Source organism: Lepidochelys olivacea (assembly GCF_965140295.1).
Source record: "Lepidochelys olivacea isolate rLepOli2 genome assembly, chromosome: 25".
Taxonomy (NCBI): Eukaryota; Metazoa; Chordata; order Testudines; family Cheloniidae; genus Lepidochelys; species Lepidochelys olivacea.
The window spans coordinates 18,478,705-18,501,015 of NC_140435.1; the positions used below are offsets into that span (position 1 = coordinate 18,478,705).

The following is a 22,311-nucleotide window of genomic DNA, read 5'->3' on the forward strand; positions in this document are numbered from 1 at the left end:
CAGGCAGGCTGAAACCCTGGCCTGCTTCTGTCCTTCTCGCTGCACAGTTTCCGCAGTGTCACAGACCCAGGACTGGGATATCCCTGGGCCAGCACGTCTGCCCTCCATCCATGGCCCCCAGCCCCAGCCACTGGTGTTGCCTGCATTATGGCCAGAGCTGTGGTGCCAAGTGTGAGGAAGCGGGACTGTTCTTAATGTTTCCTCTGAATGTTGTGGGGGTGCCTCAGTTTCCCCTATGCAGTTCTTAAGTCTCTAGGGGGTGGGGTAAGGGGGTATGATCATTGCAGAGCCTTAGAGGGCAGGTGTTTGCAGGGGTCTGGACACAGAGAATGGCCGACACCCTGTTTCCTGGCCACTGATGGCCTGGGCCCTTCCCCCCTGCGAGGTGAGAGCTAAAGGGCTGGAGAATAAAGGAATCAGGTGACCACCTGGCCCGGGAAAGGGACAAAGCGGGGGGCAGGGGGGCTGGAGAGAGCTTCAGTTTGGGGCTGGCTGGGGATGAGGAGTGAAGTGCAGATGTGGTTGACTGGCTCACTGCCCCCCAAAATGGACCCAGCTGAGGGGTCCTGTTCTCTGCACCTACAAGCTCTGTGTTAGACCATGTTCCTGTCTAATAAACCTCTGTTTTACTAGCTGGCTGAGAGTCACGTCTGACTGCGAAGTTGGGGTGCAGGACCCTCTGGCTTCTCCAGGAGCCTGCCTGGGCGGACTCGCTGTGGGAAGCTGTGACGAAGTGGGACTGTTCTTAATGTTTTCTCTGAATAGTGTGGGGGTGCCTCAGTTTCCCCTAGGCAGTTCTTAAGTATCTAGGTGGTGGGGTAAGGGTGTATGATCATTGCAGAGCCCTAGAGGGCAGGTGTGTGCAGGGGTCTGGACACAGACAATGGCCGACACCCTGTTTCCTGGCAACTGATGGCCTGGGCCCTTCCCCCCTGCAAGGTGAGAGCTAAAGGGTTGGAGAACAAAGGAATCCGGTGACCTCCTGGCCCGGGGAAAGGAACAAAGCCCAGAGGAGGAGGAGCTGGAGGGGGTTTCAGTTTAGGGCTGGCTGGAGACATGGAGTGAAGGGCAGACGGGGTTGTCTGGCTCACTGCCCCCCAAAATGGATCCAGCTGAGGGGTCCTGTTCTCTGCACCTACAAGCTCTGGTTTAGACCATGTTCCTGTCGTCTAATAAACCTTCTGTTTCACTGGCTGGCTGAGAGTCCCGTCTGACTGTGGAGTTGGGGGGCAGGACCCTCTGGCTTCCCCAGGACCCCGCCTGGGTGGACTCGCTGTGGGAAGCACACGGAGGGGCAGAGGATGCTGAATGCTCCGAGGTCAGACCCAGGAAGGTGGAAGCTGTGTGAGCTGTGTGTCCTGAAGACAGGCTGCTCACAGAAAGGCGACTGCCCCAGAGTCCTGACTGGCTTCATGGGGAGCAGTTCCAGAGTATCGCCCAGGGACTCCGAGACAACTGGTGGCAGCGGTGGGATGTACTGCACCCCGTGGATGGCGCTTCCTGCAGTAAGTGACTGGGGAGCAGTAAAACGAAGGGGGATTGACGAGGACCAGGCGTGCTGAAGGCTCAGAGAGGAGCGGTTTTGGGGGGGTGGTTAACCCCCTGGGAGTGTGTGACCAGCAAGAAGGACTGTGCAGTAATGGGGTCCCCTTGGGGACTGTGGTGAGCAGTCTCAGGGGCGGAGGAGCCTGCGGCTTGGCCCTGGGAGAGAGAAGGACTTTCGCAGTAACAGGGTTCGCCTGGGGATTGCAGCAAGCAGTCCAAGGGGCGGAGGAGTCTGCCGCTCGACCCTGGCAAAGAGGTGGTGACCTCGAGAAGGGCTGGCACACTAGGGGTTCTCCCTGGAAACCGTGGGGAGCTGAGAACACACAGGCCTGTGCGTCCACAACAACTTGGGAAGAGCGGAGTGACGGCCTGTCACCGTCTCCTTCAGAAGGACATTGTAACCCTGTGCAAACAGAGAGGGTTGAGCATTGGGAAGTTCACCAAAGCACAGTTCATCGTGCAGCTGGAGGAGGATGACCGCTCTAAGGAACAGATTCCTGACCCCAAATGGGGCTATAGCAGGATCTGGGAGCAGCTGGAGCGGGAGCCAGGCATCACCAAGACTCCTGTCCTCGACCAGACGAGGGTCTTCACGATCGGGTTCCCCATCCGGGGATCGGAGACGAACGGGATTGGAGCTGAGTCCGAGAGAGCAAGAGGACTGTGGGAGACAGCGAGAGCCCGAGAAAGAGCTGCAGAAGCAGCAGCAGCATGAACTGGCGGTGGGGGAGTGGAGAGGCCTAGGGGACCTCCCAGGGGTGAGTGGGGATAGACCCCGGGGGGCCAGTTCCGCAGGGAACCTCGAGACTAAATTGCTGCCCCTGGTTAAGGAGGGGGGTGTGTGGATGCCCACCTCACTGCCTTTGAGCAGGCTGGCGATTTGAACCAGGGGGACCCTGCAGAAAAGCCCCGGTGTCTAGCTCCCTTGCTGGGTCCCAAGGCCATAGACTCCGTCAGCCAGATGGGTGGGGAGGTGGACAGGCTCCCACTCCTGGTCCCAACCTATATGTCTGTGTGGAGTTTCCTGGGGTGAAGCCCCTCCCCAGAGGGAGTGGAAGATGATGGTCAATGGGGAGACATTCCTGGGGTGGCGAGATCCTGGGACAGAGAGATGCTCCCCGCCCCCCTGCACACTGGAGAGGGGGCTCACGCTGGCTCTGATGCACTGAGGAAAGCAGCGAGCTCGCTGCCTACCCCCACGGGGACAGCAAGGGCAGTGCTGAGCAAGGGGGGAGCTGAGACCCCAGCTGAGTGGGGGGAGACACAGGCAGGGCAGGGGATCTGTTGGGAGTGGCAAGGTGCTTGGTAAAGAAAGTCTGGATGAGCCTAGGCCGCCTTGTGAGCTGATGGCTGTGTCTAGTCAGCAGGGTGGGAAGGCGAGGAGAGTGGAAGATGAGTGTCCCTGTACATTTCCTGTTAGCTGGGTGGAGAATTGGGACAGTGAAGGAAACGTGCCTGTGTCTGTCAGGGGTATTGACTTGCCTATGGAGGGAGCTATCCTGATCTCCAAGCAGTTGTCTGTGACCAGCCTTGTGTGCTGGGACCAGGGGAATGAGATCCCAAGCTGTATGTCTGGGAAAGGAGAAAGTGTGTCCGGCTCTTCGTCTGTGGAGCAGACAGAAGGGGCCTTTCAGCCTGTGATGGCTGAGGGTCGTGCAGTTGTCTCAGAGCTGGTTCTGGATTCAGCTAAAGCCCAGGAAGGGAATGGCCCTAAGTTTGTGTCTGCTCGGGAGAATGGCCCTGTGACTAGATCGCATCCAGTTAGTGTCTATGTAAAATCCCAGAGACCAGACAATTCTGGTGCTTGTATTTTGCCTGTTGCTAGTGTGTTGTTGGGAAAGGGTGCAGCAACTCTGTCTAATCAGGGTGAGATCCTAGCCAGGGCACAAGGAGAGCATGAAGGTGATGTGATTGTGTTACCTACTGAGGGTGTGGAAACCTGTAGCAAGAAGGAAAAGATTCCTGAACTTGTGTGTGGCAAAAGGAAGGAGAATGCTTCCGACCTTTTATCTAGGAAGTCTGTCAGTTTGCCTGAAAGGGGATTGTGTAGCAATCCGCCTGATGGGCCAGAGGTAATTCTGGATGTAAGGGAGACCCAGAAAGAGTCTGTTGTTGCTCAGGAAAGTGTTCCTCTAGAGCAAGCCCTAGGTAAAGAGGGTAAGAGCAGAATTTCTGTGAGGGGTGAATTGTTGCATAGAAAAGCCCTAGGGAAAGAAATCCTCATGGAGTCTTTACAAGCAATTTACTGCAATTGAAGGGTGTGAAAGTGATTTAATCAAGAAAGTTTCAGTTCCTAACAGCCAGAAATTTTCTGTTATGAATGGATCCACTGACTTTCCTGTTGACGGATCCAGTGTGGATAGCTTTGAGAAGTTTGTGTTAGTCTGTATTCGCAAAAAGAAAAGGAGTACTTGTGGCACCTTAGAGACTAACCAATTTATTTGAGCATGAGCTTTCGTGAGCTACAGCTCACTTCATCGGATGCATTCAGTGGAAAATACAGTGGGGAGATTTATATACACACAGAACATGAAAAAATGGGTGTTACCATACACACTGTAAGGAGAGTGATCACTTAAGATGAGCTATTACCCGCAGGAGAGCGGGGCTGGGGGGAGGGGGGGGAAGAAACACCTTTTGTAGTGATAATCAAGGTGGGCCATTTCCAGCAGTTAACAGGAATGTTGTCGGAGGAGCAGGGGGGGGGGGGAATAAACTTGGGGAAATAGTTTTACTTTGTGTAATGACTCATTCACTCCCAGTCTGAGAAGGTCTCAAATGGAGTGAAAGCTGTTAAGCAAGTTAAACAGTCCTAAAACCAAGTGGCTGTTTGGCCAGCTTGTTGGGGAGACAAGGTTGTTGAGAAAGGGATGTCTCCATGCTAGTTCTGTAAGTGAACAGTATGTGGCCCAGGTCAAGATGGGGGCCCTTAACCAAGAGAGCCCGAATTGCAGGCCTCCAGACTGGAGCGCTGGGAAAAGACCCGATCCCAGTTTGACCCTGGGGGTTTTGGGGTGGCAAAAGGGCATGGGCCGCATAAACCTTTCCACATGCGGCCTGCGCGTGCTATCGACCACCCCCAACCTAAGGGAGGGTGTGAAACTGGAAGGGCCTGGTGTAACTCCCACCAAGGAAGGGGAGAGATGCTGGGGCATCCATGGGAACATTGGTGGCTTCGAACTTCCCCAGGCCACCAGCTAAAGTGACCCCGCTCAGTTCGATCTCGAAGGGGGGAGAGATGTGACGAAGTGAGACTGTTCTTAATGTTTCCTCTGAATAGTGTGGGGGTGCCTCAGTTTCCCCTAGGCAGTTCTTAAGTATCTAGGTAGTGGGATATGGGTGTATGATTGTTGCAGAGCCCTAGAGGGCAGGTGTGTGCAGGGGTCTGGACACAGACAATGGCCAACACCCTGTTTCCTTGCAACTGATGGCTTGGGCCCTTCCCCCCTGCAAGGTGAGACCTAAAGGGTTGGAGAACAAAGGAATCAGGTGACCTCTTGGCCCAGGAAAGGGACAAAGCCCAGAGGAGGAGGGGCTGGAGGGAGTGTCAGTTTGGGGCTGGCTGGAGACATGGAGTGAAGGGCAGACTGGTTGTCTGGCTCGCTGCCCCCCAAAATGGACCCGGCTGAGGGGTCCTGTTCTCTGCACCTACAAGCTCTGGTTTAGACCCTGTTCCTGTTGTCTAATAAACCTCTGTTTTACTGGCTGGCTGAGAGTCACGTCTGACTGTGGAGTTGCGGGGCAGGACCCTCTGGCTTCCTCAGGACCCCGCCTGGGCGGAATCGCTGTGGGAAGCGCACGGAGGGACAGAGGATGCTGAATGACCTTCACCAAGGGAAGGTCATGCCTGACTAATCTAATCGCCTTTTATGATGAGATTACTGGTTCTGTGGATGAAGGGAAAGCAGTGGATGTATTGTTTCTTGACTTTAGCAAAGCTTTTGACACGGTCTCCCACAGTATTCTTGTCAGCAAGTTAAGGAAGTATGGGCTGGATGAATGCACTACAAGGTGGGTAGAAAGCTGGCTAGATTGTCGGGCTCAACGGGTAGTGATCAATGGCTCCATATCTAGTTGGCAGCCGGTATCAAGTGGAGTACCCCAAGGGTCGGTCCTGGGGCCAGTTTTGTTCAATATCTTCATAAATGATCTGGAGGATGGTGTGGATTGCACTCTCAGCAAATTTGCGGATGATACTAAACTGGGAGGAGTGGTAGATACGCTGGAGGGGAGGGATAGGATACAGAAAGACCTAGACAAATTGGAGGATTGGGCCAAAAGAAATCTGATGAGGTTCAATAAGGATAAGTGCAGGGTCCTGCACTTAGGATGGAAGAACCCAATGCACAGCTACAGACTAGGGACCGAATGGCTAGGCAGCAGTTCTGCGGAAAAGGACCTAGGGGTGACAGTGGACGAGAAGCTGGATATGAGTCAGCAGTGTGCCCTTGTTGCCAAGAAGGCCAATGGCATTTTGGGATGTATAAGTAGGGGCATAGCGAGCAGATCGAGGGACGTGATCATTCCCCTCTATTCGACACTGGTGAGGCCTCATCTGGAGTACTGTGTCCAGTTTTGGGCCCCACACTTCAAGAAGGATGTGGATAAATTGGAGAGAGTCCAGCGAAGGGCAACAAAAATGATTAGGGGACTGGAACACATGAGTTATGAGGAGAGGCTGAGGGAGCTGGGATTGTTTAGCCTGCAGAAGAGAAGAATGAGGGGGGATTTGATAGCTGCTTTCAACTACCTGAAAGGGGGTTCCAAAGAGGATGGCTCTAGACTGTTCTCAATGGTAGCAGATGACAGAACGAGGAGTAATGGTCTCAAGTTGCAGTGGGGGAGGTTTAGATTGGATATTAGGAAAAACTTTTTCACTAAGAGGGTGGTGAAACACTGGAATGCATTACCTAGGGAGGTGGTAGAATCTCCTTCCTTAGAGGTTTTTAAGGTCAGGCTTGACAAAGCCCTGGCTGGGATGATTTAACTGGGAATTGGTCCTGCTTTGAGCAGGGGGTTGGACTAGATGACCTTCTGGGGTCCCTTCCAACCCTGAGATTCTATGATTCTATGAATGCTCCGAGGTCAGACCCAGGAAGGTGGAAGCTGTGAGAGCTGTGTGTCCTGCAGACAGGCTGCTCCCAGAAAGGAGACTGCCCCAGAGTCCTGGCTGGCTTCGTAGGGAGCAGCTCCAGAACATCGCCTGGGGACTCGGTGACACCAAGAACACAGGATTTCCGCTCCAGTCACTGGGCAAATGGCCTGTGCAGTGAGGGGAAGCTTCAGCCAGCGTGGTGCCACCCCAAGGAAGCAGGAACGTTCTGGGTTTCCTGCCCGGCTCTGCCAGCCCCTCCTGCCCTGGCTGACCTGCTGTGTTGACATTGGGTCTGCATTAATCCATGCTTGGCTGCTCCGGGGTGCGGAGAGTCCAGCCTCGGGGAGGGGCCGCTCCCAGCGTGCTCTGCTCCCTGGGCATTGAGATTGGTGTAGAATTATGCCCCCGATTTCGTCAGTGCCCGCCAGGGAGCCATGCGCCTGCACAGCGTGGGCTGCTCTGCACTGCGGGGCCCAGCTCGCTGGCCCCTCGCTCCCCCAGTGCCGGGGGGTGGGCGAGGCTGCCAGGCGTGGGTGGCTGCCTGAGATGCTGAGCAGGGAGAGCCGGCACCGCTGTAGGTGTCAGACCCTGCTGGATGGGGCGGGGGGGAATTCGGGGGCAGGGGCAGCAGGCGGGAGTGGGGTCCCGTGACATGGAGGCTGCTGCCACGGAGGGGCCCGCGCGTCAGCCCAGCAAGCCCTGCCACCTGTGCACAGGGCGGCGAGTTTGAGTCCCGGCGCCCTGGAGCTGGAGCCAGGGCTTGGGGCAGCAGGGGGAAGCAAGTTAGCTCTGTGCTGCCATCTAGTGGCATTCACTGGTGCATCAAAACCCTCAGCTCTTTCCATGGGCCACCCGCTGTTTATGGTTCGCTTTCGGTCGGGCCTCCTAGGGCCCCAATCGCAGGCCCGGGTCCCTGGCGCTAGGCGCTGGGCAGACCCAGACACACAGCCGGTCCCTGGCTGCAGAGCTGGCAGTCGGAGTAGCTTTAGCGAATGCAAACCCTTTGTGGCTGTTCTGCCTGGGGACCGTGGCAGGGGCCTCCTGGGGACGAGGACGTGGAGGTAGAAATGACCACGTCCGAGGCAGATGTCAAACTCAAACAACTTCATGGGAGTGAATCGGGGGGCTCAGAAAATCTCCATCCAAGAATATTAACGGAATTGCAAGGCCAATAGCCAGGATTTCTAATGAATCGCTAAACTCGGGCTTGTGCCCTGTGACTGAGGAATTGATTTAAGTTAAGGGCCGATGGTGGCACACAAACAAATGGATATAAACTGGCCGGGACACCAGACAAACGTTTCTGTCACATTGGAGGAGTGAAGCTCTGGAGCCGTGGGAGCAAAAAACTGAACTGGCTTCGAGACTTAGCTTGATGAGTTTATGGAGAGGATTGTCCGATGAGCGAGGCAACCATCCTCCAGGATCTTAGCTGCCTCCCCAGGGCCTTGCCTGAGATGAGGGGGGGACGTGTCTGAGGCACAAGGGGTGGAGCAGGGGGTTACCAGACACGCTGGAGACCCCCTGGAGTCGGTCAGTGTCCTGGGGCCTGTATTGCTCTCATCGGTGTGAATCTCACCAGCCAAACCCCAGAGACTTTGCTTCCTGTGTCCTGGGCAAAGATCCCCACCTCCCCCTGCCATGATGGGATCCCAGGGAGGAAGTGAGGGTGGAGGAGCTCAGCAGAGTTGGGCTGTCTCCTGCCGGGTGCATGTACAAAGCAGCATGCAAGGGTGAGTCCCATGAGAGCACCAAGGTCCAGCTCCGAGCACCGTTAGTGCAGGCAGCAGGGTTTGCAAACTCCTCAGGGCAGAGGCCGCCCTCAAGTCTTGCTCCCGCAGCAGCAGGCAAGCGCATGGCACGAGAGCAGGGCGTTGGGATGGTGATAGTGTCCTGGCGTCCCTGGGCCAAGCTCTGGGGCTGCTCCCTGCAAAGCCAGGCAGGACGCTGGGGGAGTCTCCTCTCTGGTAGCAGCCTGTCTGCAGGACACACAGCTCACACAGCTTCCACCTTCCTGGGTCTGACCTCGGAGAATTCAGCCTCCTCTGCCCCGCCGTGTGCTTCCCACAGCAAGTCCGCCCAGGCGGGGTCCTGGGGAAGCCAGAGGGTCCTGCCCCCCAACTCCGCAGTCAGATGTGACTCTCAGCCAGCCAGTAAAACAGAGGTTTATTAGACGACAGGAACATGGTCTAAAACAGAGTTTGTAGGTACAGAGAACAGAACCCCTCAGCCGGGTCCATTTGGGGGGGGCAGTGAGCCAGAGCCCCATCTGGCCCTCCCTCCATTTCCCCAGCCAGCTCTCAACTCCAACTCTCTCCAGCGGTCTCTGGCAGCCTCCCCCCGGCTCCTCCTCCAGCCTTTGTCTCCCCGCTGCCCCCCCCCCCCCCGCAGCTCACCCTCTGGCAGGGGATGCTAGAGACCCACGTGGGACGCTGAGTCCTGCAGGGCCGCCCCCTCAGTACAGCAGCAGGCTGAGCTCTCCCCGGGTGGCAGGCGCCCCCTCGAGCACTTGGATCCGGGCAGAGCACTTGGATCCAGATCCAGACTGCATCCCCTGCCACTGCATCTGCCAGGCGTGGCCCGAGTGCCAGTAAATCATGCCAACCAGGTCTCCTCTACCAGCTGTTCAAAGAACCGTAGGAGGCTGGTGCAGCCCAGCTGCCCAGGGCTGGTGAGAGCCTGCCATGCCGCCGTCCCCGAGGGGCGGTGTCCGGACTTGGCTCAGCAAGGCAGCTCCTCTGCAAGCCAAAGCGCAGGGTGACGCAGCCCTCGCCTCCGGGGACGGCGTGAGCTGGATGTTACTGTGACTCATGTTAGACATGGTGATCGCATGCTTCTGATCGGCGGGGAGCTCAGTCCCCATGGCCCAGTCTGGCCCAGTCTCCCAGGGAGCCACGTGGTGCCAGGTGTGAGGGCAGGTTCCAGTTCCCATTACTCACTGGAGGACCCTCCTGTGATGGGTCTGCAGGGCAGGGGAGGGGGGTGTGTGACAGCCAGCTGGGCCTTCTCCGCTTTCAGGGAGCTGGCAAGGGGTTAACAATGTGTCATCTGAGCTGTAGTGAGACCTTCAGTGGAGACAGACAGGGCTTCCGACCATGCTTCCTGAAACTGGGGCCCCACGGCTGGATTGTGCTGGGGCCTGGGAAGGGCCATGAGGTGGGAACCCCCGTCCAGTTCCAAGGCTGAATGCCTGCAATGCTTCCCCCCGCCCCTTTCCCTGCAGGGCAGCCCAGGGTGTGTGTGTCCGTGTCTGTGTCCGTGTCCCCGGGCGCTGGGAGCAGCGGAGGCCCCAGTGTCTGTGCCAGGCAGCGGCTGTGCCGGCTCGGGGGCTTGGAGATCGCTCAGACCAGCTCCTGGCTGTGCCCCAGCAACTCTTCCCGCAGCTCCCTGCGTGGGAGCGACACTGACCCACTGCTGCCGGCTCCCTCCCCACTGACTCTCCACCCCGGAAACCCTGTCACCTGGCCCCGCTCTTCTCGCTGCCCTGGGGCCTGGAAGCCTCCAGTCCCTTTCCCAGGGTGGCACTGATGGCGGAGGCTGGAGCGGGGGGACCCAGAACTCCTGAAAGGGGCCTGGGACAGCAGCCTGGCCTGGAGGCTGTTGTGGGCCGGCTGCTCTGCTGGGAGAAAGGCTGGTGCCATGGGGGGAGGTTCGGAGCAGGGCTGGGTCTGTCCTGGGCTGTGGGGATCCCAGGAGCGACCCTGCCACTCTGCTTAGTGGGGCTGCAGCTGGCGGGGCTGCTTGGAGATGTCCCTTTTCTGGCGGGGCTGTTTGGAGATGTCCCTTTTCTGGCGGGGTTGTTTGGAGATGTCCCTTTTCTGGCGGGGCTGTGGGGGATGTTTAAGCCGTATGTGAAGCTTGCACAACCAGCAGCGAAGCGCTCCCAGCTGGGCTGTCCATTGCCCGTGCTCCAGGGAGGAGCTCTGCCCCACTGCTCTCCTTCCCAGGCCTCTCTGGGGAACGGGAGGAGCCAAAGGGGAACCCGTCTGGGTCCCACGTGTGCTGGGTTTGTCACGCTCTGGGTTGGGAGAATGAGGGCGAGCAGGACAGGACACAGCAAGATAGCTCTCGGCTGAGCCCCCCCGGGCCGAGGAGGGTGCAAGCTGGTGCCAGGGGTGTTTCTCCCGCACGGGTGCTGCGCTGCATGGAAGCCAGAGGGCCAGCTCCCCAGAGGGCGTAAGCTGGCGTAGCTGCACTGAAGTCTTTGGAGTCAGCGGAACTACGCTGATTTACACCAGCTGAGGATCCAGCCCCTGTGGTTTACGTCCTGAGCAGGGAACGTCTCGCCGGTCCTGCCCCAGATTCCAGCGCAGTTTAACGTCTCTGCGCAATTGAGGCAGCCAGTGCTGTTGCTGGCAGGGAAAGGGCTGAGTGCTGCGTGGGGGAGCAGCCAGGCTGGGGGGTGCTGCGCTGCTTCTCCCTTCCATGTAGAGCCCCAGCAAGCCCTGGCTCGTCCATGCAGCGGGCGAGGGAGCGAGCGTCCCTGTACCAGACTGGCCTGGCCCAGCCCGAGCAACGAGGGGGGCTTGCTTCGTATTTCAGTCAGTATCTGCTGAGCCAGACAGTTGTTTAATTTCCCAGGCAGGGACGGGAGGGGAATGGAAAGTTTCCCTGGGAGCGAGAGCGCTGTGTTTGCAATGCGCTTCCTGCTTTGTACCAAACGGACAGTTTGTCTTCTCTGAATGGGACCCGGGGAGACGGACCTGTGAGACCCTCGGGAAACGGAGCCTCGTAGCAACGCCCCACCGGCCCCCCGGTCACGCTCGTTCACCTTCAGCCAGAGCACAGCGTGGAGCCGGAGCGAGAGGGGGCAGGCAGCCTCCATGGAGCTTCTGCGCACAATCAAACTGATGGCCTGAAAGTGACTGCAGAGGACCCCGCACCCCCTCTCTGCCAGCCTGGACCCCGCTGCGTGAACGGGACTGAAGTAGCACCTGTGGCTCTGGCTCCGCCATCCCCTGCAGGTCCCCGCTCTGGGCAGGGGAGCCCTCAAAGTGATTTTCCTGGGGGAGATTTGTGAACAGGGGGGTGAAGGCCCAGCTGAGCCTCTTGTGCACGTGGGCTCCCCCCCACTAATTTGTGGCTCCAAAATGCTGAACCCGAAGCATGGCTCCCCGGGGGCCTCCCCTTGCAGCTCCCCCTGCAACTCGCCCATCCTCTTCAGGAAGCTCATGATGAATCAGAGCATCCGCATGCAGCGGCGTTTTACCGTGGCTCACCCCCTCTGGTAAGGGCTGGGGCTGCCCGCCACTGGGCAGGGCAGGGCAGAGCCAGGCTGGGCAGGTAGGGGGGCTGCCCACCACCAGACAGGGCAGGGAAGGGCAGGGCAGGATGGAGCCGGGCTGGGCAGGGCAGGGCTGGGCAGGACTGAGCCGGGCAGGGCAGGACAGAGCCGGGCATGGCAGAGGCTACCGCTGGCAGGCCGGTTCCAGGGTTGGCAGCTCACAGGGTGCTGAGACCTGAACTCACTGGGAGACTTTGAGAGGTGCCTGAAGATGAGCTGGGCAGTTAGGCCTGTCTGTATGGCCTGGGGCACTTCCCTTCCCCACCTGGCTGGCCCCAGCCCAGCTCTGCATGTTATGTGGGTGACACAAGGTACCAGCCATGGGTGGGTGCTGACAAGCGCAGGGTGATGCCAGGAGGTGCCCAGAGCTGGCTCCCCAGCCAAGCACTGTCTTTGGCGGGTGCTCGGTAGGTGCCTTCCAGCCAGGTGTGGTGTGGGGGTGCTCCCCACTGCTGGTCTGTCTCCCTGGCCGCACCATGGGAGGTTCATGCAGAGCTGGCCTACGGGGTGTCACTAGTGCCAGGAGCCATCAACCCTGCTTGGACCCTGCAGCCCTGAGCAAAAGCAGCTCTGAGGCCAGCAACCCCAGCACCTCTTGCCTGGCGAAGGCCCTGGGGTGCTGCAGGGTTCCCCCTGCCCAGCCCCCAGCATGCAGCCGGCCAGGTGCATAGGGGATGTGGGGCTGGGCTGTGGAGCTGAGTGGGGAAAGCAGTCTCAGGCCAGGTCGGACAGCTCCAGCTCTGCGGGATCAAGCCCTCCATCCGCTTCTGCAAATCGGTGAAGGTCCCAGTCCAGCCTCCCGCTGGCTGAAGGGCCTTTGTTTGCCTGGCCTGGCCAATTACTTCCTACCTCTTCCATACTCCACCTGGCAGAGGCCTGGGGCCAGGGCAGCCCCGCTCTGGCCAGCGGGCTGCCGGGCTATGAGGACGGAGGGTGCTGGGGATCCGGGAGGAGCCAGGCTGTCTGGGAGCTGGGCTGCAGCTGCACAACAGATGTGGGAATGTAAATAGAAAGGGCGTTTGTTATGACAGAGAGAGGAAAACAAGCAGCAGACTCATCCTGTGCCCCCCTTCCCCCCCCGCCCCCCCAGCTGGGCAGGCCAGGTGGGCCACAGGGGTCGTGCTGCTGGGTCCGGCCTGCCAGCTCGGCTGTCCTGCCAGCAGGAGCCAACCAGCACCTCTCCTCATGCACCTGTGGGGAGCCCTGGGACTCCACCCATTTCCCCATCAACTCCCCTGCCCCAGCACGCCCAGCCCCACCCCTGCTAACACACGCAGGAGCCAGCAGCCCTGGATGCAGCAAGGCTGGGGGCTCATTGATGCCCCAGCTCTGCGTCCCCTCGGCTCCCACCTGCACCTGCCAAGAGCCCCAGGCCGGAGCAGAGCTGTCCCGCTCGGCCTGGAGGGAGCGCGCTGCAAATGCCCCAGCTTTGCACACTGGCCTCGGCACTGGGACGCCCTGCCCAGGGGCCTGGTGCTGCTGAGCGCGTGAGCAGGCTGCCCCCCAGCCGGGTCCTCCGCATGCTGCCTGTAGTCAGCACAGGGGACCTCTGGGCCTTTGACCCCGGCCACGCCCCTGCTTGGGCTGCCCACTGGCATGTCCCACACAGAGGAGTCTGGGGAGGCAAGTGGAAGCTCTCGGGGAGGGGCATTAGTGCATGATGGATGCCAGGCAGCAGCAGGCATTGTTCTCCCAAGGCCACTGCACCCGCCCGGCGGGGGCCCAGCTCTGGGGGGAGGGGCCGGCTGCATCTGCCCACTTGGGGCAGGGGTCGGCGGGGTGACTGGACATGAAACAACAAGCAGTGTGGCGGGCTGCACCCCTGGGCCACTGCTCCGCAGATGGTGCCTGGCGCCGGCCCGCAGTCCCGGTGACCTTTCCAGACAGGCTGCGTAAGGCGGCCTGTGATGCTGGCAGCTCCACTCCATTCCTGGGATTTCTCTCCCCCCAGTCCCTGAGCTGGGGGGCAGGGTGCACGGCAGTGCCTACTGCAGGAATGACAGCCCCAGAGCTGGCCCGGCAGGTCTCCGTGCACAGGGTCGCGGGGCTGCCCTGCCTCCGGTGCAGGACGTGAGCAGCTGAGCCCTTTGCAATGGCAACAAGAGCTATTTATAGAGGAAACAAACCTCCCAGGCTGGCCTGCCCCAGGCCCAGACTGGCCGGTGTGCATCAAAGGAGACAGTGTGGGACGGAAAGTACGTTTGAATTCAGTTACCAGTCTCCTGGGAAGGGCGCGGTGCCAAGACCTGAGTGTGCTGGGCCCCGGCGGGCCCCTGGCACCTCCGCGGCACGGCCCTCGGGCACACCGGGCTCCCGGGGCCATGCCAGTGTCTCCATGGACCTGTCTGTGCTGATACCTAGTGGCTCCGGGCTGCACCACACTCTTTGGGGCTGCACTGGTTTCCTGCTAACCTTACTGTGGGTTTTTGAAATAATAACAGCGACTTGGCCCCTCTTGGCTCAGCCATGGGTCAGCCCCCTTGCTCCCATTTTACTGGTGTCTGCCCCTCCTGCTGGCATGCAGCATGTCGGTAGCAGAATTGGGACTGGAACCCAGGAGTCCTGACAGACACCCAACCCAGTGCCCGGGCCATTGCACAGCCAGGCAGGCTCTTCAGCACACGGGGCACCTCGCAGATGTGGGCACAGAACCCACCCTGATGTGAGGGCCTTGCTTGCTGGGGGCCCTTGCTGCTTCGGGGGCTCGGGGCTCCTAGGGCAGCAGGGTGCCTGGCAAAGCCCCTGGCACAACTAACAATGCTCCCCCCAGCACCCTCCCCGGGAGCAAGGTCCCTGCCGGGGTCCCAACAGCAAGCCCTGAACAGGGTGACTCCCCAGTGGCACCTGGCCCTGCCTCCTGCTCAGCATGGTCTCCCTGCCAGGCAGCTGGGAAATGGCTGGCAGAGGCCTGAGTGCCACCGGACCAGCCCTGGCTAAACAGATGGCGGGCAACCCAGCCCACGCCACACGAGCCCCTTCCTCTCTCTGCTCTGCCAGTGGCTGCTCTCCGCCCACAGCAGGGTGTGATGAAGCGGGACTGTTCTTAATGTTTCCTCTGAATATTGTGGGGGTGCCTCAGTTTCCCCTATGCAGTTCTTAAGTATCTAGGTGGTGGGGTAAGGGTGTATGATCATTGCAGAGCCCTAGAGGGCAGGTATGTGCAGGGGTCTGGACACAGAGAATGGCCGACACCCTGTTTCCTGGCCACTGATGGCCTGGCCCTTCCCCCCTGCAAGGTGAGAGCTAAAGGGTTGGAGAACAAAGGAATCCGGTGCCCTCCTGGCCTGGGAAAGGGACAAAGCCCAGAGGAGGAGGGGCTGGAGAGGGTTTCAGTTTGGGGCTGGCTGGGGACGAGGAGTGAAGTGCAGACGTGGTTGTCTGGCTCACTGCCCCCCAAAATGGACCCAGCTGAGGGGTCCTGTTCTCTGCACCTACAAGCTCTGTGTTAGACCATGTTCCTGTCATCTAATAAACCTTCTGTTTTCCTGGCTGGCTGAGAGTCCCGTCTGACTGTGGAGTTGGGGGGCAGGACCCTCTGGCTTCCCCAGGAGCCCGCCTGAGCAGACTGGCTGTGGGAAGCGCACGGAGGGGCAGAGGAGGCTGAATGCTCCGAGGTCAGACCCAGGAAGGTGGAAGCCGGGTGAGCTGTGTGTCCTGCAGACAGGCTGCTCCCAGAGAGGAGACTTCCCCAGAGTCCTGCCTGGCTTCGTAGGGAGCAGTTCCAGAGCATCGCCCGGGGACTCCGTGACACAGGGGCCCTGGCTATTCACCATGGAAATGGCTAGCAGTCCCCAGCTCTGGTGCCAGTGCTGACAGCTCCTGTGTGGCTACGGTGAGTGGAGGTCCCTGCTCGTTTAATGGCCTCTCCCCACTCAGGGCTTGGCCCATGCAAGGACATGGCAGGACTTGGCTCTCGCTGTTTGCAGATCTGGGCCCGGTGGCTTTTTTTCAGCCAAGATGCTCATGCAGCTGGCACGTGGTCTCTCTCGTTAGGCACTTCATTCGGAGAGGAGGGCCCAGGCCCTCAGCATTAATGGAGATTTGCTGATCTGGCGGAAATGCCGTTGCTGCACTGCTAGGAAGTGAAGCCAGCCAGAGACCCAGCAATAAAATCCGAGGAGCTCCCCTGTGCAGGTCCAGCCCTGCCCTGCGCTCGGTGCCAGAGGTCGCAGTGAAGCTGCAGCCTGCTCCCTGGGGCTGCTGGTCTGTGGTGCATTCCTGCACCCAAAGAGCCAGGGCTCTCGCCTGCACTGCTGGGCCGTGCACAGTCCCAATGCAGCGCAGCTGTTCCTGCTGGGCACCGGTGGGGGGCCTCAGCATCACTCACCTAGGGCCAAATCTTCCAAGAAATTCTTGCTCTCGGGGGAGAGGGGGCTTCTCCATGGCTCTGAGTGGGAGCTGCTGGATGCTGCCCCTTGGGCCTGATTCACCTGAGCCACCTGCAGCCCGTTGGCCTTCCCTGGGGGCAGTGGGAGCTCCGCCCCTGCAAACCAGGCTCTGCATGTGGAGAGCAGGGAACCGAAGCCAGGGGGCACTTTACCAGCCTCTCAGATGGACAGACGGATGGACAAACTCCTGCTGAGAGAGGTGCAATAGGAGATCCCAAGCCCAACATCGCTCTGGACAGGAGGTGTCCAATGGCTCCTGGGCAGCTCCAGCCGTTGCATCCAGTGGCTGTTCCCTGGACCAGCTCTGCCCTGGGTGGCTCCCAGCGCCCCAAATGCCTCGTGGGGCCCGGCTCAGGGCGGGGGCTCTTGGGCCGGGGAGGGGCCTTGCTGCTGGAGCTCGCAGGCCACGTGGGTGGGCACCAGGACACGGAGCGAGAGCTCTGCTGACAGCAACGCTGAGCTCCCTCCGTTGCCGCGGGAGGCGACAGGGGGCAGTGAGACCTTTGGCTTTTAAAGCACCCGCCCATCAGTAAGGCAAAGCCATGTCGAAATAGCACCAGGGCTGTGGCCAGCTCCAGCTGGAGGCCAGGGTTGCGGAGTCCTGGCTGGGCACCCACAGCACGAACGGTGGCTGTGTCCATCCCTGCTCCGGGGAGCTCCGCAGAGCCTGAAACAGGCCCAGCAGGTGGGGAGGGCTGAGTCCCCCGGGATCAGGTCAGATCCGGGGGAGAGAGAATGGCGCAGACAAGGTAACAATGCCACTTCCACCTCTCCACTGTCTCTCGCGATTCCTTGTGGCTCTGCCGTGCTGCTGGGACCCCACGGCGCGGCCTGGCAGCAGGAAGAGGGAATGGGCTCTGGACACTCCACCCCACAGATGAGCGTGAGCCAGGGCCAGAACTCCCGATGGGCTCAGCAGCCAGCCAAACACGCAAAGATCACGAGTCCGGCCCCAGAGCCGGGAGCATTGGACAGATCGTACCGGGGGGTCTGGGTCTTCACCTGTCTCTGAGAGTCGGCGTCACCCCCGGGCCACAACTTCAAACTTTGCTCTACAGCCAGGAGGACGAGAAATCTCTTGTTCTTTCTTCAGCAAGAGACAAGCCCACTCCAATCCCCTGACTCCAGCAGCTGGGGCAGCCAGGGAGACACCAAATCACGTGAGACTGACCAGGAAATCTGAGCTCCCATTGGCAGACACAGGCAATCTCTCCTTTCACTGGTGGCTGCTGCAAGTCTGGCTCTAGAAGGCTCTGGGGCCACTCTGCCAAGCCTGGGGCACTGCTGCAGGGCATGTAGCAGCATTTGCTTCTGGCTGGAGAATAGCTTCGCCCGCTGGGAGCTTGCAGGCACAGTAGCCGTGGGCATGCAGTGACCTCCTTTGCCAGGGCTCTGGGCACAGCCCCAGCTGCCCACACTCACTGATCTCTCCCTGTGAAGCCTGGCCTGTTGGGTCAATCTTCTGTGTTGCTTTGGGCTCCAATGTGCTGTGAATCGCACCAGCTGTTTGCCTCCCCAGGGCCCGGACGCGCTACTGTCCCGGCGTCCCCGGGCGATGCTCTGGAACTGCTTCCTACGAAGCCAGGCAGGACTCTGGGGAAGTCTCCTCTCTGGGAGCAGCCTGTCTGCAGGGCAAACAGCTCACACGGCTTCCACCTTCCTGGGTCTGAGCTTGGAGCATTCAGCATCCTCTGCCCCTCCGTGCGCTTCCCACAGCGAGTCCACCCAGGCAGAGTCCTGGGAAGCCAGAGGGTCCTGCATCCCAACTCCGCAGTCAGACGTGACTCTCAGCCAGCCAGTAAAACAGAGGTTTATTAGACGACAGGAACATGGTCTAACACAGAGCTTGTAGGTGCAGAGAACAGGACCCCTCAGCCGGGTCCATTTTGGGGGGCAGTGAGCCAGACAACCCCGTCTGCCCTTCACTCCATGTCTCCAGCCAGCCCCAAACTGAAAGTCCCTCCAGCCCCTCCTCCTCTGGGCTTTGTCCCTTTCCCAGGCCAGGAGGTCATCGGATTCCTTTGTTCTCCAACCCTTTAGCTCTCACCTTGCAGAGGGGAAGGGCCCAGGCCATCAGTTGCCAGGAGACAGAGTGTCGGCCATTTATGTACCCTGGCCCTTTGCTCTGCAACAATTACACCCCCTTATCCCACCCCCCCCTTATCCCACCATGCATTAAGAAATGCCTAGGGGAAACTGAGTCACACCTACAGTATTCAGAGGAAACATTAAGAACAGTCCCACTTCGTCACAGCTTCCCCTTCCAGTCTGTTTCACAAGGGGTTCTGTGCCCCAGGTCTGCGTCCATGAGCCGGAATTAGGGGTGGGCACTGGGGGGCATTGGAGGAGCATGTTCCTTGGGCTCTTCTGGCCTGGCCACAGCACATTCCTCTTGCCCATCCACAGCCTTTGCAGTGCTTTTTTCCCCTCAGTCTCTCTCCTCACCGTCCGACCAACCGCTCGGGAGCTTTGTTGTATCGAGGACCGGCCCTGGAGGGGTTGTGAAGCCTGAGTCCCCCAGGAACCTGGGGATCCTGCTGGAGAGGACGGAGGGTCCATGGGCATCGCCCCGACGCTGGGCCAGGGTGCTGAGGAGAGAATAGGGGAGGGGGCTGGGAAAGGGTGAGCTACAGCCTCTCTTCAGAGGGGCAGGCCAGGGGCTGCCCAGTGCAGCCTGGCTCGGGTTTCCGTGCCCGCGGCTGTGAGGCAGCCTGGCAGACGCGGCCAGAGCTGCCCCTGCCGGATGGAGTGCAGTGGTGTCTGCCCTTGAGAGCCAGAATTTCCTATTTAGGAGCGAATGCAGCAGTTTCTCTTGGCCCGGGACCAGGCTGCAAATGATGAGGTGCTTCTTGATCTGCCGTTGTGGCGAGCGGCCGTGTTGGGAGGACGCGCAAAATAATGTTATGGAGCCATTTTATCCAGGGGCCTGGAACAAACCCGGGGCCACCCGCTGGCTGCTGCTGGGGCAAGGCAAGCCCCTGCTCCCAGGGCTTCACAGGCATGTCGGAAAGGGCCCCCAGGACCCTCTCTCTTCCCTGCGTCGGGTTCGCTGTCCTGGGTCCCTCTGAGGGCGGATGGCTCATCTTTCTGGGCTTGGGGCCACCTGGCTCAGGGGTGGCTGAAGTTACTGGAGCTGCTGACACCTGCAGGGCCCAGCTTGGACGGTATCAGAGAGATTCTGGTCTGGGGGCTGGGGATAGACCACAGATCTGTAGCTCACCAGGACGGTTTGTACTGGAGAACAGGAGACACAATGGGGCTCCATATCTCTGGTACCATGGGAGAAATGAACCAGCAACGTGAAAACAAGCAATTGAAGACAACGAACATCGTGTTTCCCCACCGGTCGCACGGCTCCTGGAATCCCGGGCTGCTGCTGGTGGCTCGCACCTCGCGGCGGCTCATCACAGCCCTGTGGGTCAGGTGTCTCCCTGCCGCCAGACTCCCTCTTCAAGCGCATTCTGCCGAGTGAAAGTGAGTCTCCGAACTTGGAGTGGAGCAGTCAATGGGGCCGCAGCGGGCATGGCAGAGGGGGTTTTGTTCCCGAGTCAGAGGGCCGGGAGAGATGCCAGGAGGTGAGGGTGGGAGCGTGGAGATTTGCGCTGCAGCTTGGTCCTGAGCTAGGCAGTCTCTGGCTCCCGGGAGCATGCTGCCAGACAGCCCTTCCCCTGTCCAGAGGCACTCCTGCATGGGGTACGTACGGAAGGGAAAGGGGGGTTAAGGTACGGTTCCCATGGGGTGGGGGAGAATGGAGGGTGATGTTTGGGGACCCTGTCCTCCTGGCCCATCTGCGTGTGGGAGGCCTGGGCACCTGGGACAGAGCCAAATCAGCTACTATGGAGCCACGGCTGCAGCATCTCCGGGGCTCTCTGCGACACACTCTGGCTGCATTCTGACACCTGAGGGAGTCGTGGAAATCGGTCTCCTACTAACGCCCCCAGCACCTCTCTCCCATGGCGTCACTGCACGCTGCAAAGGCAGGCAAACGGGCGAACAGACTCACAGCCCCCTGTGACCCGTCCCCCCAGGCTGCGCTAGCGAGCAGTCCGGACTCCTGGGTTCCCAGCTCTGCCGCAGATCTTAACTCCTCTGCCTCACTCAGGAGAGCTGCTGCCGTTTGCAGAGAGATGCTGAATGAATGAAGCGCTGGGGACGCTGGGCTGCAGGCCTGCGTCTGCATAAGTGCAAAGTATCCGTGTTCTGAAATCAGACAGTTCAATGGACCAGGAGACCGCGGGAGGTTGGTGGTTTGCTCCGAGCCCCGTGTATTTAGGGGAGGAAACCCTTCCTGTGCTGCTCGGCCAGGCACCTGCTGGCCTCATGCTGCTGGGCCAGGACAGTCCCATCCCAGGCCAGCTCCAGGACAAATGGGACAGGCCCGGGGCATAGGGCAAGGAACTGGAGTGACGAGTACCAAGGAGGACGCCCTGCCAGGAGGATGTATGAGCCTGGGGAATTGTCTCCCCAGAAAGGCTGGAAGCCCCCGTGCTGGAGACGTCTTGTAAGGATCCCGTTGGCCCCAGAGAGAGAGATGGGCACAATGGGACCCATGAGCCACCTCCATCGGGTACCGGCTGTGACTGCAGACAGCAGAGCATGTGCAGCTGCCTGCCAGGGGCCCATCCGCCAGGGAGAGCTCTCCCGCTCAGCCTGCTGCCCCCATGGGCTTCCTGCCTTCCTCCTGGGCCCTCGCTCTACTTGCCTTCAGAACAAGGCCAGTGGGAGTGGCATGGGGCCTCTTCAGCACCCGTCCCAGCTGCGTGTCTGGGGATCGGCTGGCTCATGGAGGTCGCTGAAGGTCGCATCTCGGCACAAACGGGTGGATCGATGCTTGGATCAATTGGGGAGCTGCTCCAGTGACGCACGTCCGCCCAGCACCAGGGCAGCTGGGATCCAGCCTGCAGCTGTGATGGGCAGTGCAGGGAGCCCACATCATTACCCCCCTCTGTGTGAGGCTGGGCAGCACTGGCAGGGGATGTGGCTCTGGCAGTGAGAACGGGGCCAGGTCTGGCCTGGGGTGAGCTCCAGATGAGAAACCCCCTGCAGGGTAAGCTCGGCTCTGGGCCCAGGATGCTGCTGCAAGCCCAAGGGCTGCAGTCTCTGACCATTGGCACCATGGTTCCCCATCAGCCTTGCGTCACAGGGGGGACATGGGCATGCAGGAAAGTGATTTGCCAGACTGGCCGTCCCAGGCCCAGCGTGTGGACCCACCACTGCCCCTGTGAGTGGGGCTGTCACAAGGGATTTCACAGGCAGACTGGCCAGGGCACACAGCTTGTTTTCCCCTGGCCGGGTGGCTTTCCTCCTTACTCTGCTCCCGGGGCCACGCACTTTCTCATGGCACCATGGAAATGGAAGCCGGGCCAGGATCCGGCAGGGAGAAGCTGGGAAAATGGGAGCCGCAGGGGTGCTGTGCCAGGCCAGGAAACCTTCCTGACGATTTCCCTGCGCGCGGTTGTGAGCTGCACCGTTTCTGTCACAGTGGTGGCTTGGAGAAGGGGCAAGCGGGGAGAGGGGCCTGGCGGGACCTGTGCATGCTTTGGTGGAGCACAGGCTGTGGGGATGGCTTCCCCGGCACACAAGGCCGGCAGCCTCGCTGGGCCGTGGGTCCTTAGCTCACCTTTCGTGCTGGTGGAAGGTGCTTGGCACAACTGTGGCCCTGAGTCTCTTCCCTTGCTGGAGAAAGGAGAACGAGCCCCTCCCTGCACCCCACCCTGCTGAGTGTGTTGCTGTGGGGCAGCCCTGGGGACTCACTGAGTGGGGGTGCAGTCAGGTGCCACAAGGAACATCCCGGCTGGGGGGGCTCTAGCAGGGGGACAGTCTGCACATGTGCACACTGCCAGTAAAAGTCGTGTTCATAACCCACGTGAGCTAGCTCAGGATAAGATAGCAGGGAAGAGGCTGCAATTCAACGTGTCTCAGCCCCTGGAGTTGCTCTGATTAACACCCAAGTGGACAGCTGAGTGGCCGTGTTTTCCCTGCTCACGTGGGTTACGAAC

General features: G+C 60.1%; 1 protein-coding gene across 4 annotated transcripts in view; it reads left to right on the forward strand.

Moving 5' to 3' along the window:
• PDE4C (phosphodiesterase 4C) overlaps positions 1-22,311 on the forward strand; it is a 115,509-nt gene that overhangs the window by 52,946 nt on the left and 40,252 nt on the right. Inside the window, exon 1 of one of the 4 annotated variants that reach the window (XM_084614467.1) lies at positions 10,856-11,867. The exons of the other annotated variants lie outside the window; for them this stretch is intronic. Coding sequence (XP_084470593.1) covers positions 11,731-11,867 — 137 coding nt within the window. The 5' untranslated portion in view covers positions 10,856-11,730. Of the gene's footprint in view, positions 1-10,855; positions 11,868-22,311 lie in introns of those variants that run through there. 4 annotated transcript variants of the gene reach the window in all.